Raw genomic sequence first — 19450 nt, forward strand, 5'->3', positions numbered from 1 at the left:
TTTTAATAAAGATTTGACTTTGGCAGCTGAAAGAGGCTGAACTTGGCACACTTCTTCCCAAAGGAGGGAAGAGTTTAGCCACTCTCCTGACAAGAGGGTCTGACCCCGTCTCACAAAGCTGAGGAGCAGAAAATGACAGCAAGTCCCTACTGAATGACCAGCATAAATAAAATGCAGTAAGACTGACATTTATAATTGCACTGTTAAGAAAAAATGCTTCATTGCTATTTTAGCACATGACCACATCACTTAACACGTTTGGCAATATTTACTGTGCCTAGAAAATTAAGAATAGTGGTTCCGTGTGACTATGAACAGTAACTTTGCAACGCTTCATGTAGCCTTGGAGCTCGTTCCTTGAACTCTGATGTGCAGATTTCATGGCCTTAAAAGGAAATGGCTTTAAACTGAGGCAGAGGAGATTAGATTATATATTAGAAAAAAACTTTTCACTTTTAGGGTGGTCAGGCATTGTGACAACTCCCTCCACCCAGGGAGGTGGGTGGAGTCACCATCCCTGGAGGTGTTTAAGAGGCTTCTGGATCTGACACTGGGTGATGTGGTTTAGTGGTTATGGGGTTACAGTGATGGTGCTGGGTTTACTGCTTGTCGCTTCCTGATTCTATAACTCTCCTACTAAAACTTTGAAATTAAAATTATATAAAATCCCAATTTTTTTTAATGCGACTTTGAATATTACCAAATTACATCAACCATGCTTCTTTCTTTAACTGCTGTTACCAAAATCTCAGCATAACTTATTTTGCTGCCAAGAACCCTCAGAGACCTGTCCTTGCAGCCCTTATCTGGAGAGAATTCACTCATGTACCCACCCAAGTCAGCAGGGAGAGCTGTGCAAGAGTTACTGCTCTTGGACATGTGGTTCAAGAGCACACAGGAGAAAACATTAAGGAATACTTCAGAGACAAGGACTATTTCCCAGCATGGCTACATACAAATTACCAAGAAATAGAATCCAAGAGGGGATAACTGGTTGCTCATCATATTTCTCCTTATCAAAAAGTTCAAGATAAAATAATAATACTGGAGGAAAAAAAAAAATAGTTTAATTTGCAGACATTTAATGGAGTATCTCACTCCTCGACTGAGCTCTCAGTTTCTTTGCTTCCCAAACTCATTTTTGGAGCATGCTGTAGAAATGCATTGGAGCTATTAAAAATGCACTATGTTTTCTAAAGAGTGAAGTTCGATGGAGAAGAACAGGTAGGTCTCATGTCAGCAAAAGAAAGAATGAATTCTGCTATTTGAAAAGTGCCTCTGGCAATGTGATAATCTCCATCATTAGCAAACTATTCTGAAAGCATGTTCTCTGCTTTAACAGGCTCATGGGATAAAGACTAAGGGTATGAGTCATATTCTCAGCTGCTGTGAATTAGTTTAATTCCATCAGAATCAGCACAGAGCTACTGTAAGAGTAACACAGGAATCTAACCCAAATTTTGGAGAGAGACTCTCATGAATGGGGTGAGGGGCAGAACACATCTGTATTTTCTACCACTAGTACTTCTATTGTACCACTCCTTAGTCTTCAGGGGGTAAAACCCCACTTGAACAACCTTGCAAAATAAACCTCCAATCTGCCCAGTCTCACTATGCTGATCCTGGAATATTTATCACCATAACAGTATCTGCCACACTAAATATGTATCCCAGTTTCCATTTACTGAGCAGGTAGTAAAAGGAAAAACGTGTAAAGTGCATCACCGAAGTCAGACCACAAATTGTGACAATATAGGTTATTGCTATAATATAACAAGTACTAATATAAGTTAACACATATCTTGATAATAACACAGTCTGAAAAGAACTGATATGGTGAAGGCTGAAGAAATAATAGTAGTTTTAAATTTTTTTAATCATGTCATGTCTGCTATTATTTTCACAGATCATCACCAAAAGTTACCAGAACAATTCTGTTGCTGGCACTCATCAGGGAACAATGGAAAGAAAAAAGTTTTTGGAAAGTTGCACTAAATAAATTGCAGTTTCTTCTGTTATTTCTACTTCATAACTATTAATGTCTGAACAGTTAAAACACTTTCCACAATATATTAGTCAGAGTATTTAGATCAGAATCTATATTTCCCAATAAGGAATAGTAAAATTTGGATTTGAGCTGTACCTGCCCCAAATTCCAAAAACCAATTTTTTTTTTAAGAAAAGGAAAACTGTGGTCTTGACCAGTTTTCTTATAAGAAAAAACAGAACACCTCTTTTTTAGCTGGGTGATATACCAACAGAGAAATATAAAAGAATCATCAAGAATATACACACACAAGGATGCTTTAGAAGACCAGATAACATAAATCCTAATTTAGAGCTAAAAAGGAAAAGTGTAGGACATTTTATTTTTAAAAAATATTTTTGCTTGGTCCCCAAATGATGGAAAGACTGAAATCTGTAGTTCCAACAGGTACCAAACAAATGAACCTGGCTGATGTTTCTTCTTCAGGGGGATGTCATTCAATGCTTTACAAATGTCAGTGCAAAGCCCCTCAGGACCTGGAGTACATTGACCAGGGGTATGTTGGTGATGCTGCCCAGACTTGCTCACACTTTAGTTTTCTGTGCCATTCTAGGGAGACACTGAGGCCATTTGGCTTATCCTGCTCTGACTTTTGGCCTGGTGTTGAAAGGGCCCAAAGTGGATCAGCTCTTTAAACTGCTGCTGACCTTTACAGTTGCAAAATGCTGTTCTCAGCTTCTCCCCTACTTCAGGATCATGGACAGAGTTTGGGCTGTTTTGCAAACTTCAATCAGCCAATGCTCTTGTGACCATTCAGCTTTAATATTATGTGGGGCAGGGAGAGAATCAAGTTATTTTGTCCTTGTAGTTAACTGGGGACTTTAATAAAAAATAAAGACAAGGATATATTAATGACAAACACATCTTTAAGTACTTCAACAACAGTCAGTTAAAGCTTGAATTCTTATTTACTTATGAAAACACTGTCATTTGAATTTCTTGTTTTCTTTTGCTGTAGTAAGACCTTTAATTCTTTTTTAGCTATAAAAAATAACTCATAAAATTGTCAGTTCTAAATAGACAAATCAATACAGACATTACATAAACTGTCCATTTAATGAAATAAAATACCTTTTAAAACATTTCTAGTTGTAGTAGGGAACTTGTTACCACCCAAGGAACAAGGTATTTATTTAGCTTTTTTTAACCATTCCAAAGCAGCACCAAATCAACAAAATAATTCGAGAAGGTGGAAGGGGAAAATCCCAGATCCTGAGGCATTACTGGAATGCCTGCTATGAGCTTCAAGACACTCAGAAATTCCTTTAGGCTTATTTTCCCTGAAGTTTTTCCCTTATCAATGACTTCTGATAGAAAAACTGCAAATAGAAGTTATCTACAAGTTAAAGAAAAGGGCTGGTGAAAGAACAGTCCACGCTGAAAATACTGAGGACATTTATTTAAAAATTTAGCCAGGTTCCAAGATAAGACAGACAAGAACTGCTTTTCATTGGGGGTGCAGGGTCAACATTCATACAATGCTGACCAAAAAGATACATCATATCAAACAAGAGGGAAAAAAAAAAAAGGAAAAATGAAAAATTGAGCACACAAACCCCTAATTATTTATGAATAACAAACACATCCTGCCTTTTTTCATTTCCAAAATCAGCTTAAACAGTTTTTGTTATGACTATCTGTAAAGAGATCTTAGGCATTTCTCCCATTCCTAAAATACTTGATTGCAGAAGTCATCCATTACAGGCTAAGCCTTCTCTGAGCCCTATGGGGGTCCCCAGAGATGGGCTGCTGGGCCTCCATCAGCTGCAGGCACAGCTCGAAGCCTCCATCTCCTGCACTTTCTAGAAAAGAATATCCAATCTTATCAAAACACTGGCAGACTGTATATACAGACACTGGTGCTAGACTTCAGGGGAAAAAATGTTCATTTTAAAACTGAATGGTACTTTTCACATCAGCCTGACTGCTCAGCATTCCTGCACTGTCATGTGAAATCAGCAGCAGGATTTTTACTGGAAAACAAATTGCACTGAATAAAGACCATGCCTGAGGTTTTTCTGGGAAGGGATATTGCTGCTTTTTTTTAATATAAATTTTTAGTAATTTTTAGTAACCACATTGGGCTTGTATAAAATATACTGGTCTGCTCTGTCAATACTCATGGTCCTGTCTAAGACAAGCTCCCTGACATGGGATTCTCTGAAAGAAAAATCACAAACGTGAAGGTATTTTTTTAATAGGCTATTCCATGTTATATGAATATTTATTTAATTGATTTACTAATTCAATATACTATTCCATGTATACCATGTATATCAGGTGACACTGAGGAATATCAACAGCACTCGGCAGAAACAAGTCTGTATTAATTAAGAGGGACAATACTAATTGGAGAGACAGAAGAGACACGTGGAAGGGGACGTTGAGAACGTGGCTGGAGTGGGAGGAACACCGTGTCAGGATGGGGGAAGACATGCAAGACACAAGGAGCAGAAGGAGACAATAAGTAAGAAACCAGGAGCAGCAGAAAGAAGTCATCATGTGCAGGAGCTCCTGCACTGCCTGACACCTCACCAATGGAACTGGGGTGATCCAAGGCTAACCCAGGACAAAAAGGAAGGGAAGTTTGTCCTGGAGGCAGAGGGGAGACAGGTGTTTCCTCCAGGTGCCTGTTAGAGTGTTATGGTTTGGAGCATTCCTACCCAGCATCCAAGTCATCAGTCACAATGTCATGTTATCTGGCAGTAAATTATGAAAAAAATTCTCCAAGTTGAGTCTGGTTTGCCTGCAGCACCACATGGCTTAAATAAACCACAACCCACTACTTCCTTATAGCCTTGCAACAAGAGTAGCTGGCTAAGGCCAAATTTTCTACAATTTAGCTAATAATAAGAGTTTCACTCTTCCTGGTTCCTGCATGCCTCTACCATACAATTTATGTTTGCAGTAGAGTAGCTCATAACTGCCACAATTTAGTCAGAACAAACTCCTCCTGGCTGCATTTTGTTTTGCACACTCTGTTAAACATCTCAAGAGACAGTCCCCTTGGTCTGCCCACACGTTATTTCACAGCTTAGCTTTGCTGGAAACCTTCTTCCCACACCCAACTTCCCTCTAAAACTTCCCTTTATTCATTTCAAATAAGTCTCATTATTATAATGCTTTGCTACTTCTCACTGAACACACTTCTCACTGAACACACTTTCTTGTTCCCTAAATCCATTAAGTATTAACTCAGCTATATTTTTTTGTTTTAAATAGCAATAGTAATAACCTGTCCACCATTTTCCTTTTAATATCCAAAGTTAACTAGAACATTCACATTCATTTGCAGAACTGCAAAATAAAGTACTGCAGCAAACAAATTAAATTGTGTTCTGAGGGCAGCAGCTACGAAAAATTTAAGACTATATTGAGTAAAGATGGACCTAACTCTTGTAAATTTGTAAATAGTAAATACTACATCACTTGGAATTGACCAAAGATGACAGATACCTCAACTGAGGGTCTTATAAATAGGTTAAAGTGACATATTTTACTTGAAGAGAAATGTTATATCTGTTTCCAATCGCAATACAATTCCTCCACTTGTAAATAAAAAGGCACTTTCCCTCCCAGTCCTCTCTGAGGAAAACCTGAGCCCACTTCTACTGGTATGGCAGGAAGACAATAGAAGTCTTCAGGTCCCTCAAGTTTACAAATTCCCAGTTTAACACACAAATAAGGACACTGGGACACCAGAAGAATTGCAGATCTAGACCAAAACTACTTTTGAAATGTCTCCAGCCTTTACATTCTCTCATATTCTATCCAGTGGCAAGTTACACTTGCAGCCTGAGTGTTTCACTCCCTCAAATTATCTTTCCTGCCCTATCAGCAATCAGCTGAACTTTGAATGACCCTTCACAGAGCCAAGGAAAGCTTCAAACAGGACACAGACGAGGAAAAATAGAAAACTACTGATAGTAATCAAAGCCTATTGTACTTGAGAAAACAAGCCTTAATTTTGTATCAGGTTCCTCACACCCAGCACCCTTCTGATACAAAAGCCACCTCTCTTAGTGTTTTAAGATGTCAATATAAACAAGATTACAAATCCCTGTGGATTTTAACTACGACACTTTAAGTTTGGTACTGCCTCCAGATTTTGTTTTCAGTGCATCAGCCTGTCTGCTAATTTACACCTGAGAGATTGTAGGGAATTATGGCTCTCAGGGATGACAAACTTCTGAGGCTTTTGGTACATCCTGCTGCATTTCAAAATCTCATAGAACAGGAGTTTCTTTCAGACACAGCAGGCCCAGTATGACAGCACACGTGACCCAGACCACAGTTAAAATCTATAGTGCAATATAAATTGTCATTTCAGGGAAAGGACAGTTGATATGTTTATCCTAATTATATTCCTACTATTCTATTCTTATGCTTCTTTATTCTATTAGGAGAGATTTTGCTTCTCAGGAAAATAAAAACATAATTTTCTAGACATTTAATTAGTCTTAAAACAATCATAAAGCAGCCTTGAGAGCACTTCTAGGTGAAATCTGCCCTGTAACAAGACACGGATAAGCTACAAATAGGCACAATTAGTGACAAGATTATCTGCATACACTGTTAACCTGTACAGTCTTTATGTAATTTAAATCTTTCAGCTTTCATCCCTTGAAGCTGACTATATAGAGAATTAATTCTGGTGAGTAAGAGATGTTCCTGGGCAAGAGGAACATCTGGGGTAAAGACTGAACAGCAGCAGCAAGTGGAGAGGACTTGAACCATCTTTTACACCTAACACATAAAAATGCAAGTATCACAATACAAGTAACAGGAAAGTTCAGGAGTTCACACGGATACCAAAGGCAGAGGTGAAGCCTGCAATGGCTTCCATTATCTCTGCCCCTGAAATAAAATAATTCTGACATCCTTTCTCCAGGCATGTGGTGCTGCAGCTGGGCTTTACCAACACAAGGACCTTTTTGTGCGAAACAGATCTCTTTGAATGTCACACATCACATTAACTCACCCCAACAAAGCACAAGCAGTCTGCAGGTAAAGATGACTTTTAACTGACAGCTTGTAAAAACAATAATATTGCAAAAAGGATGGAAAAGGAAAAAAGTCCCCCAAAAAACAGAACATAAACATCCCCCTTACTAGTACTATGAATTACATAGGTATTACAAAGTTTTCCACTTATCACTGATTTCCCTGGATTTAAATTGCATTTCATGTATTCAAACAAAAATGCTGAACACCAAGAACCTCAGAGGGTCCTAATATCATCAAGAGTATCAAGTCAGCTTGTGTTCAGCTTCTGCAAGCTGGATATTTACATCTGCCAACCACAAAAACCCTAATACAATTTAATACTCTAATCTTCTATTTGCCAAAAATGAACAGATTATGTTACAAAGGAGGCACCTGTAGGGGAACTGCATCTGGACTCTGGCATCTTCTGACTTAAAGTTGATTCAACATTAGGTCCCAAATCAGCAGAGATTTCAGTAAATTTGAAAATATATGAAGCCAAAAGATAGTAATCTTTCATGGACTGAGAAACACTTTTGCTCATATACAACCATTTAGTAACCTCAGTGTGTTGGGATCTTTTTAAAATGAAACATTTTAACAAAATTTTTATAAATCCTTGCAAGAACTTCAAGTTTGTTTACATCCAACTAAGTTATTCACAACCAAAATTTATCTCCAATTCCGCTTGGAATGTTTTTTGTAGACTATCAGTTTTCATTCCCCAATAAAACATTTTTAAACACTTCACTCCCTATGCAAAAATCAAATTACAGAAAGAAAAACCTAGATAGAAATGGAATTGAAAAGCACAGTAAAAGATTAGCCAGCAGTAACCCTTACACAGCAGTTTCCAAAATATCTATTAAAGGCATAATAATACTTTCATCAATAAATAATACAAAAAAGAGCCTGAATATTCATAGCAGCAAAATTTTAATCTTATTTTCTTTACAAGCTTGCTACTTACTGTAGAAACCCAAATCTATCTGTGACTTTGTAAAGATGGTAGTCAGCATCTTCCCACGGTTCAATCTGAGCACCCTCACGTCCCTAAGGGGAAAGGAAAAAATAAAAAGCCAAATTATATTTTATGACACAATAAATAAAGACACATAAGGGAGCATTCAACCACTGAAATCATAGCCTTTGTAACACTCTGGGACATGGTGGAAGGAGGTTAGAAGAGGGGGAGGAGAACATCAGCCCTAAACTAACCAGGCAAGAGAAAGGAGAGCAGAACACCTATCCCAGCCCTTACAAACAGTATATTCATCACAGGAAATCTCTTTTGGTCACTGCTATACACAAAATACATTTCAACAAGAGTCACAGTAATCCCACACCTGTTGTATTATCTACAATAATCCATCAAGGTCCCCAGAATGCCCTCTACTCATTTCTCAAGTCCATCTTTCTGGAACAATCACCTGCAAGAGCACATCCTGCAGACAGTCCATGCTGACTTGCAGCAGCTGTCAAACAATGCAGCACTGAGTTTTCCCTCAATTATGCATTCATGCATTCCCCATTCCTACTCTCCAACTGCTAATCTTGCAAAAGGCTTGCAGAAGTTTGACTACATTTCAGCTCTCCCTGCTTCTGGTGTGGACTATGCACAGGTTGCTGGCTGTGAAATCAGGCCAGCACTCAGAACACAAAGTGAATTCGTTTTGTGTGGCCTGGTTTTACTAGCAGGGGGCTCCAGGGGTGGTTTCTCTGAGAAGCTGCTGGAAGCCTCCTCCACATCCAACAGAGACAGAGTCAACCAGCTCCAATATGGACCTGCCACTGGCCATGGCCCATGCCATACTGGAGCAGGTTTGGTGGCAGGACCTGTGACCCCATGGGGGACCCATGCTGGAGCACCTGTGCCTGAAGAGCTGATCCTGATGGAGGGACCAGTGCTGGAGCAGCTCATGAAGAACTTCAGTCCATGGGAAGGACCCACACTGAAGAAGTTCATCGAGAACTTCAGCCTGTGGGAGGGACCCCCCACTGGAAAAAGGGAAGAGTTTAAGGAGTCAAACCCCCAAGCAGGAAGGAGTCACAGAAACGTGGAATGAACTGACCACAGCCCCCATTCCCCATCCTCCTGGCGCTGCTCAGGGGGAGGAGGTAGAGAAAATTGGGAGCAAAGCTAAGCCCAGGAAGAAGGGAGGGTTGGGGAGTTAGACCCAGTTTTTATTTTATTATTGTCCTACTCTGATTTGATAGGTAATACATTAAACAGATTTCCTCAGCTCAGGTCTGCTTTGCCTATGACAGTCATTGGTGAAGAATCCCTGCCTTTATCCCAACTCATGAGCCTTTTGTTACATTTTCTCTCCCCTGCCCAGCTGAGGTTGGCAGTGACTGAGCAGCTTTGAGAAGCAGCTGGCATCAGCCTGCCACACACAAACAGGTTTTTCCTTAATCCAAGGTGAGCCACTCATTTACTGCACACTGTGCCAACCACCAGTAAGTCTGGCACATAAAGCATTTCATGAACTCTACAAACAAGGCTACTGCTCTGTACTCCAGTGACACTTAAAAAGCCCAGAAGTGTTACAAAAATACCTGACTACTATGCAAGCTATTCTAGGCACAGTCTGTGCCAGGCTTTTCCTGACAAGGGGTCCAAGAACAAACAGTGTATGACCAGGGCATTTCTTTAGCTCCCCACAACAAGATGAGAAACAATACAGCTCACTTATTTTTTTCTTTTTCTGCTATGATTTCAGTATTTGTACTACCATAACCAAAGACTAAATAAATAAAAAGTAAAATGAGAGTCATTCTGATCTCACAGATACACTGAGCATCCTCAAATACCCCACTTTCACTGCTTCTAATACAATACACTCCCTGAAATAGTCCCAAAATAACTTGCTATGCACCTGAAAAATGAGTTGATTGAGTCATTATCCAGAATATCCCCCATGGAGAGTTTAATTCACCCAAAGGCCAGTGTATCATTAAATATCAGATTAGTACTCAACAGAGTATTTTAAACAACAGCAAGCTGGAATCATGATTCACTTTTTAAACAGACATATTAAGAAGATTCATTATAAAATGTCTTTTAAATTACCAAAAAGTTCACTTACTCTGTCATACTTGGCAACTATCTCTGCTCGTTCCTGGGCAAGTTTGATAGCAGCATCCTGCTCAGCATCTGCACCTGTATAGGAATTAAAATAATGTTGTTCAGATTTTCTCCCTTGTGAAAAACGAACTGCAGCCAAATACTTGGAAAATCAACTTCAGGGAGACTACTTCAGTGGAGAAATGCCAAAACTATTGTGTCAAAGCAAAATATGACCTTGGTGCATGTCTTGAATCATGCTCAAAACAAGGTACAGTTACTGCACAGTATCTTAATTGCCGAGTTTAGAATATTTCTGATTATCCGCCAATGTAGATATTAAATACAGTAAAAAAAAAAAATTCTGCACAACCCACTAACTGAAAGACTGAAGAAAGTACTAAAGCCCACTAATTGGCAATTCCACAAACATTCTAATAGTCAAAGAAACCTGAAACATTCACTACTGGCTTAAAACAAAATTGTGATGTATTTATAGGATTTGTAGAGATATTAGAATACTGAAGAAATACTGCATGGCTTTCTACTGTTTCTTAGAAATTGCCTAAAATTTAGTTCTCAGAAAACAGGGAAGGACGTCATTACAGTGTCAGAACAGCAACTTGGGCAACCCAGAGCTGGAATAAGTGTAAGGAGATGACAACAGGAAGGTTGACAGGCAAAACCAAAAAACCAGTGTGTGAATAAGCACTGGACATGAGGACACTGCAGATGCAGCATTTACTACGTGGCTGGAGTTCAAGTTTTGCTCAGTCCTGTTCCCTGAGCAGAAGCCACCTCTAGGACATGGACAGGAACAGAGAGCACCAAGAAAGGAAAAGTTCCTATTTTGAGTATCCAACAGCAGAAAGCACTTCAATACCCCAAATATAATTATATCAAACCAACGAGGTAAATCAGCTTTAATTAATAAGTTTGTGAAAGATTCAAGCATTGAATTATTTTGATTATTAAAAAGCAACGAACTTCAGACAAAGCAAGGCTTGAAAAAGGTTTAAAATATATTTCAGTCTAACACTGTTATAAAAATAACTCTAAGCATGTGGGTTTTTTTCACTATCTGGTTCATGGCAACATAATGAACTTCAGGAATTGTACATACCAACCATCTGGCCCATGAAATAGAAAAACAGATCACATATTACAGTTTTCTATCCTATGACATTAACACAATTATTTGTTCAAACCTAGTGTTTCTTTAATAAAGGTTACCTACATATTTCTCAACATTTAGGTAAGAAGTTGTGCCAAGGTGGCCTTCTAAGCCATCTGTTTGAGATTTAACATAGTCTCTGCTTGTTTCCACTCCACCTTTCTCCAGGGGCACACTAAGAGAACCTCAGTATGACCCACAATAGACACAAATATCAGCATTTAGACAATAGCACTGCTCATCCTTCCCTATGGGAAGGTCTGGCTGCTTTTTCAAAGCTTTCATTTATGATTGTCAGAAGTCACACTTGGTTACCCTCACCTAGGCCCCTCTGTCACCACCATTTGCCAATCACATTACTCCTGTTTATTAAAAATACTGTCAGTTTCTCCAGTATGCAGCAGAAGCAGCACACATGTATTTACACAGTTATTTGAGAGAGAAAAAAATAATAACTAATTCAGTCTGTTATATTTGGAAGCTTCACATCTCTAATCTACAACACTGACAAATCATTTCCTCCCTGTAAGATAAGGGGTGAGTAGAATCATTTAATATTGCTCAGACTTTGGTGTGTCCAGGGCACTGCTCCTCCTGTGCTTTCAGGTTCTGGATCCTCTATTCCTAAGATGAAACGGGACTCACAACCCAAAGGTGGGTCTCAGGTTTGCTTTTCTCTGACACAGCTTTACAGCCACTGCAGGGCTCTGTTACCCTGGCTGCCCATGAGAGCTCTGAGCAAGACACCCCAGAGCCCTCCAGAGCCCCTCCCAAGCCCTGTCACACCCAGGGGCACAGACACAACTTCACACCACTGCCAGGGCATTCCAGCACTCCCCCAGCACAATTACAACAATCTGGTTCCTAATCTTTACTAGTTGACATAGTACATCTGCTAAACTGACAATGTCCACTAAAGCTACCAAATCAACACTGACAAAAAGCATTGGATGAACCCTGGTTTTACTTTCAAAGTGAGAAGATAAAGGAATTGTAACCAAAATTAAATTGTGTTTCCTTCTGGAAAACAGATCTGTGCTTACAGCAAGTCTTTACAGAAGACTAATTATGAGTTTTTAAAAAGTAAACTTTTAACTTCCTTAGAAATCTGACATTCCTTCAGCAACTTCAAGTACTGATTGACCCAAATCTCCACTTCTTCAATGGACAGCTGTGGGGAAAAGCTCCCTTGTTTAAAGTTTAAAGCTTGCCTGCTGCTGAGCTTCAAGAAATAAATTAAAAGTCCTATCATTACTTTCCAAGTAGAAGAGATTACATTTGAGATAGAGTGAAAGAGTGTGGCTGAATATAAGCAGACGATATTGTAATGCACAGTCAATACATTCACAAAGTACGTAGCTGATACATTTTTTAAACAGAAATAAAAATGGTTTCTATTTTTATTTTAAAATGTGCTCAAAAGGACATGCATATATCTTCAAAAACACAAACAGAGTAACAGTATAAGCTGAAAAAACTTCAAACCTTTGCTCAAAAGAATGCCAAACTGTATTTGCACCAGAAAGCAAGTTCCTGATTTATGCTGAAAATGTGCCCATGGCTTACCATCCTTCCTCTGCATAAGCAATGAGTGAATCAAAGTTTGGCATGTTCTGTATCTCATGACAATTCAATTACATTTAGTGTGTAAATTATCATATTCATTGCCTTTAAAGTAATCCTCTTTGCTTTCTGCCAGAATCATCTTAACCTTCCAGCTGCACTAAGATAGTTCTGTGTTTCATTAATCCATCCATACTGAAAACCCAGAAAACATCTTGAGATGGGGGCAAGAGCTTTTATTTGGGGAGATAAGAATTAAACATTATTTTTCTTATAAGAGGAAATATTTAAATACCTCCAACTTAGAAATGACATGTTGATTCCTGGTAAACTAAAAGCTAAATATGGGAACAAAAATGCATCACTATGAAACTGAAGACAAATAACTGGCATTCTGAAGTCGTATCAGTTTTGTTCAGTGTTATCTCAGTGTTTTTGTAAGAATAGAGCTATGGTTTGATGATCTGATGAAAATTTTTAAAAATCCTGCCTTACTCTTGCTTTCATGCCATCTTCTCTCTTCCATGTTCCACATGGAGGAAGAGTAGCTGCAGGTGTAGTCACTTAGAGACATCAGAGAATCTTGACCCAAGGCCCCCCTATACTCCACCTAAACATGTATTTTAAGGTGGGGGTAGGGAGAAGGTAGGGGGGGAAAATTTACAACAATGTAATTTTGTATTCATTTAAATCACTAAGCTAAACACTGAGGATCCCTCTTGCAGTCCCTGCAGTACCTCAGTTTTCCAGAATAAAGGAGGGGGAACTGGCAGGACCATCCCTTCTGTTTCTAGCAGTCAAGAAGGAGCTGAACAGCCTGTGACAGCCTAGCAGCAGCTCAGCTGCTCCTGGTTGGGATGACTAACACAGAGCCCATAGTTACACCTGGCTTTCATCACAGCCTGGCAGAACTCAGCTGCTTCTGAGGGAGGAACGGCCAGAAGACAGTAAAAAACACTGGTCTTTTCCACAAAAAGAAAAGCTGCTGCTCTACAAGGTTTACTAAGTAGCTGTATTTTGAATTGTTTGTCTAATCCTGTTCAGCTACAGAACTGCAAACCAGTAAGGCACAACATTTTTTAAAGTGATCTTCATGTGTAATCAACTGAGCACACACCTCTAGTCCCTACAAAAGTAGTCACACAACTTACAGGAATGATCTTTGGGGTTACTCAAACTCACTAGTGCTGTTCTCTCTGAAACAGCCTAAAAAATGACTAGGCTGTACCTCACAAAGGCTGCCAAAGGTAACAACCATGGAGTAGCTCCCTCATGAAGGTAGTATGAAATGAGTACCACTGAGAGCCTCAGTGGTTCCTTACACTGAAGGAGTAGTAGATAGAAGATACATTGCAGTGCTCATGCACCAGCAGCAGTATCATAAACTGCCTCTTACAGATGTGCCATAAATGTAAGAAGAATCACAGATTAGTTGAGGTTGGAATGATTTTAAAATCATTGAGTCCAACAATTAACCCATCACTGCCAAGCCCACCATTAAACCATGCCCCCAAGCACCAAGTGCTTTCAATTACCTCAAGGGATGGTGAATCCACCACTTCTCTAGGCAGCCTATTTCCAGTGCTTGACAACCCTTTTGGGAAGAAAATTGTTCCTAATATCCAATCTAAACTACCTCAATGCATCTTGAACTCATTTCATCTCTCATTCTGTCATTTTTTTACCTGCAAGAAGAGCCCAGCCCCCACCTGGCTACACCCTCCTGGCAGGGGGTTGTAGAGAGCAGTAAGTTTCCCCCTTGAGTTTCCTTTTCTCCAGGATAAACACCCCCAGCTCCCTCAGTCACTCTGCATAGGACCTGTGCTCCAGACCCTATCACAGTTCCATTCCCTTCTCCAGACATGATCCAGCACCTCAACGTCCTTATTGTCACAAGGAGGCCAAAGCTGATTCCAGGATTTGAGGTGTGGCCTCATCAGTGTGGAGTACAGGGGGCAATGACAGCCCTGGTCCTGTTGGTCACACCACTGCTGGTCAGGCCAGGATGCCACTGGCCTTCCTGGCCACCTGAGCACACACTGGCTCAAGCTGACCTGCTGTGGACCAGCACCCTCAGAAGAGATGCCTCTTTCCATGGAGCTGAGGCTCAATACACCAAGAGCATCCTGTGTAACCTTATCCCAAATTCTGAAAAGCCCCAAATTCAAAAAAGGAAATTCTTCCTTTTTTGTCCTCTAACCCACCATCATTGTCTAGCCAATTGCAGAGCATTCTGAAAACCCCAAAAGAATTGAAAAGGTTAATTTGTTTCCCATTAATTTACTAAAATTCTTGCTTGTTTGCACATTACACATCCCACTGCTCAAAGAGTTGCACTGGCACAAATTCCTGTCTGCAGGCACCACCACCATCTACACATTCAAAGCACATATCAGAGCAATAAACAAACTCTCTGGTCATAGCAGAAAGTCCCTTAAATACTCAGGCTGTTTATTTTCCTTCCAGTTCATTCCCGTAAACAACGAAATAAAAGCCATGACGTACACTTAATAGTATTTTGCTGTGGGTACACCATGTTCAAAAGGAAGAATCTTGGTAAATACCTGCACACCAATACTAAAGCTGCTCTGAACAAAAGGGATTAGCATCATTTATTATACTTTCTCTTCATGCAAAGAGAATTTCTAAAACAGAGTACAGCTTTTAACATAAAATGAACTAGTTAGTTAGAAAAACAATCCCTTTTGTATAGCAACACTTTGAAATACATATTTCCAGAGTTAACTGAGCTACATTTCTTCCATTAAACATAATTATATTCCTTAAATATTATTACGTATTTAAAACTCAGTTATCACTTATTTGAAATGAGAGAATAACAGCATGATGTAAACAATTAAAGACAAGTATATAAAATTTTACACAACACTTTACCAGTCTTTAGACTGTCATTTTCTTCCCAGTCCTTGTAGAGCTCTGTTTTAGTCTTCATGAAGTAAATCTGTTCGCTTCTAGACCATATTCTAAATCAGTTTATCAAAAATGACTGGGGGAAAAGTTCTCCTCCTCCACTTGCTGCATTTGCTCCACACAACTGAGCCACTTGACACGTGTTCCTTTTTCCAGACACAGCCCCTCTATAGCTCCAGGAGCTGCAGAGGCTGGAACAAAGATGCCATTTGTTAATGCCAAGTGTCACGAAGGCACCACGCTGGTGTTCTCCAGCCCAGCCCACAGCCCTGCATTCCAGCTCATAATAAACAAAAGGATTTGAACAAACAGCCTCAGAGGCCAGGACTCCTGTAACACACCACTGTTCTACTCTTGGGCAAGAATTCTTACTGGTGTTTTCCAAGTGCTGCAGGAAAAGCGTCTTAATGAAAGGACTTACTTGAAATGGGGCTTGAAGTACCCTCTTTCTGGCTTATTACCTAAGAAACCACAAAATTAGGTAACTCTAAAAATACAGTTTAGATTTCTGTAACTGGCATTCCCTACTAAAAGGATGGAGATTTTACATATTTTCTGATCAAAATTCCTTTACTCTTCAAGATATCTTGGGAACTTGAAACACCTAGGACATCAGAAGTTGACAACAACATTTTTATTGATAAAAGTACAAAAATTCAGGAGTAAAACCCAAAAACCAGATCTCTGCACCAAATATCCCAGGCCAAACACACAAAGTCATTCTCCTGCACATATTTCAGCTCCCACACGTGCTCTCTCACACTGCCATTCTGCTGCTATGTGATGCCTGCAGCCAGGAACCAGCCAATTCCATATCCTAACCTAAGCAAGTCAGGGCACACACACTACCAGACACTTTGTGAAGTCAGCTGAAAGATGATCAGTGGCACTGGCACAGGTTACCCAGGGAGGCTGTGGAATCTCTCTCCATCCTTGGAGATATTCATGAGATGTCTGGACATGGTCCTGGGCAACCAGCTCTGCACAGCCCTGCTTGAGCACAGGGCTGGACCACATCACTTCCAGAGGTCTCTTCCAGCCTCAACCCTTGTGTAGTTTTCTTGCACTCAGAGAAGTGTTAAAATGCCCGGAACAGGAGATCTGATCAAGTGTGTTGGACTATTCTTTTTTCCCCAGAGACTGAAAAAAGAACAGTTCCTTCAATTGTTTTAACCTTCCTCCCCGTATCACGTGGCAGAGCACCGAGCCTGGAAATGAGCAGCAGCTCCTTTGTCTTTTCCACTGATTACTGCTCATGGATCCCACCCAAGCCCAGGTGTCAATAGTTTAGTCTCTGGAATCATTATGAGTTTAGACTAAGCTAGTGCCATGTCCACTACCAGGCACTTTTCCCTCAAAAGCAGCATTTTCTTACTGCTGACACACAACAGCAATCCTCTTGCTACACAAAAATAATCTTCCACTTTGCTAATAACAGAACTACTGAACTGAAACCAGCTACTTTCTGTTTCCTTATCTGTGAGCATATTTGTGGTGAGGATGAAAAGAACTCGCACACAATGAACACATGCATTTGTCCCATGTTAACTCTCTCACCCATTCACCACTTGAAAACAATTTGCTTTTTAACATCACTGCTGCTCTTCTACCACACACTAATCCCAGACAGAAATAAGCCACATTACTGACATTATATATATATATATATATATATGTGTGTGTGTGTGTGTGTGTATACACTATAGCTATACGAGGGATAGCTGTACTGATACTTCTCTTATGTCTCTCAAATTCAGCATGTCTGATTTTGTGGATGTTTTTCAAGTGGACTTACACACAGAAAAGACAGAGTAAAACTCTCTGGAAAATCAATATATTGCATTATGCACTACACTAAAAAAAAAAAAAAAGCCCATTACAATAGCAAAACACATGCATTCTCCCGTTCTTAATAATCGGCATTCAGAGTAGACACTACTGTAGTTTTACAGCATGAAGAGTAATGAGTTAAAAATATGAAAATAAAGATTTAACTTCCCTGAAGAAATGTGACTGAACTCTCATCTTAATGAAAAATCAAGTGTCACTATGGTAGAACTCTTGCAGTTTTGCAACATCCCCTATGAGACACTGCACATTCACCAATGGAAAGTGATCACTTTGGAAATTAGTAGAATTGACTGCTACCAAAAACCCTCTCAAATCAATTTTAAAGTGATTTCCAAAGGATTCAAAGTAAGAGCAGGGAAATCAAGGCAGCCTTGCTAAGCAATATTCCAGAGGAAGCCTGTGTCAAAACATGAAATGAGAATTTAGGAGTCTATGTATCACACAGAATTTAAATCAAATTCTCCATCTTGCTTTTAAGCAACAATGGACTAAAGGGCTTACAGAAATACCACCAATATTAATCAATTACTGCAACATGCCTATAATTTTATTTTTAATAACATAGCCTTACTAACACTTTTAGTTAATGCAGCAACGAAAGCACAAAACTCAGAATAAAACAGAAATAAAACAATAAAATAACATACTCTAATAAAATACAACTTGGTCACTTAATTAGTCCTAATTTGCAATTTGTTTTTTTGTGTGTTTCATGTAATTACACCTTAAAATTAGATCACTCCATCATCCTACACCTAACCAGCTGGAATCTGCAGTTGGAATGCTCATGTCATCACCTCACTACTGAGCCTTATGAAAGTTCCCACAAGGGTTACAAAGTGGAGTGACAAGATCTGGCAGGGTTCTACTGTAATTCCATTTCACAAAGTGTTGTGTGCAGTCGTGAGCCAGAAGATAATTAATTTGCTGAAGGTTAACATAATCAGTTGCAAAGCCAGAAGAAACCATAATTGCCAATTTTCAACAGGCTATACTGAAAAGAGTAAGCCCAATTTTAAACAATGCTCCTCTATTGAAAGAAAAAGAGGACAAAATCAATGCACAACCCACCCTCCTGCCCAGACCTCTGTCAACACAACCTGAAACATTTATGGCACCTCTTAATAGACTTCAATGTAAAAACTAAGGCTGGGTATAATTTGGGGCTTGCCAGTATGCAAAGACTGGTCTGACCTGTGCCACAACTAACTAATGTCTTATGTCTAAGCTTAAGTCATCCTTTGTTCTTCTCTTCCCAAGGGTGTAGTTGGTATCTGGCCTTTTCATGACAATTTTTCTCTTTCCTCAGTGCCATGAAAGAGCAGCATTGTGGCCACAAAGAAGTGGTCACTCACCTATACATTTGTCTTTCAGGAGATGCAAACACTGCTGAGCTCAGCCCTCCCAGCAGCTGTTGCAGTGGCCATGGGGGCAGATCTGCATCCTGCTGTTCCTGGAGACACACTGAGCTATGGAACATAGCAGCTGTGGAACAACAGAGACACAGCCTCCATGGAAAACACAGGAGGTTTTCTACCACTGCAAACCATTTTATGGTCTTCCACCAAAAGATTGCATTTCTTAGAACTCCTGCTGAGGCTAGAACTGATCCCACTGTAACAGAGAATCTGTTTCATCTACAGCTCATAAGTATTACTCCCACACTTCCCCTGAAATCCATGACCTTTCCCAGCACTAGCCCTAGCCTTTACAATTATGTCTTAATAAAATATGCTGCAAATCATCTGCTGCATTAGATGGTAAGATCAGACACTTGACCTCAGAAGCACTATTGACAGATTAAAAGCAGAAATATTTCATGAATTTTACC

The 19450-nt window shown here is 39.6% G+C and overlaps 1 protein-coding gene across 7 annotated transcripts in view; it reads right to left on the reverse strand.

Annotated features, from left to right (window-relative positions):
• The window catches only part of USP6NL (USP6 N-terminal like), a 110627-nt gene that overhangs the window by 49505 nt on the left and 41672 nt on the right, over positions 1 to 19450 (reverse strand). For 6 of the 7 annotated variants that reach the window (XM_030290418.4, XM_030290435.3, XM_030290430.4 and 3 more), the window contains 2 exons: positions 10123 to 10196; positions 8004 to 8086 (listed from right to left, as the gene is read on the reverse strand). In XM_030290418.4, coding sequence (XP_030146278.3) covers positions 8004 to 8086; positions 10123 to 10196 — 157 coding nt within the window. Of the gene's footprint in view, positions 1 to 8003; positions 8087 to 10122; positions 10197 to 15732; positions 15933 to 19450 lie in introns of those variants that run through there. The other variant, XM_030290408.4, reaches the window with a different exon arrangement.

Source organism: Taeniopygia guttata, chromosome 1A (assembly GCF_048771995.1).
Source record: "Taeniopygia guttata chromosome 1A, bTaeGut7.mat, whole genome shotgun sequence".
Classification (NCBI taxonomy): domain Eukaryota; kingdom Metazoa; phylum Chordata; class Aves; order Passeriformes; family Estrildidae; genus Taeniopygia; species Taeniopygia guttata.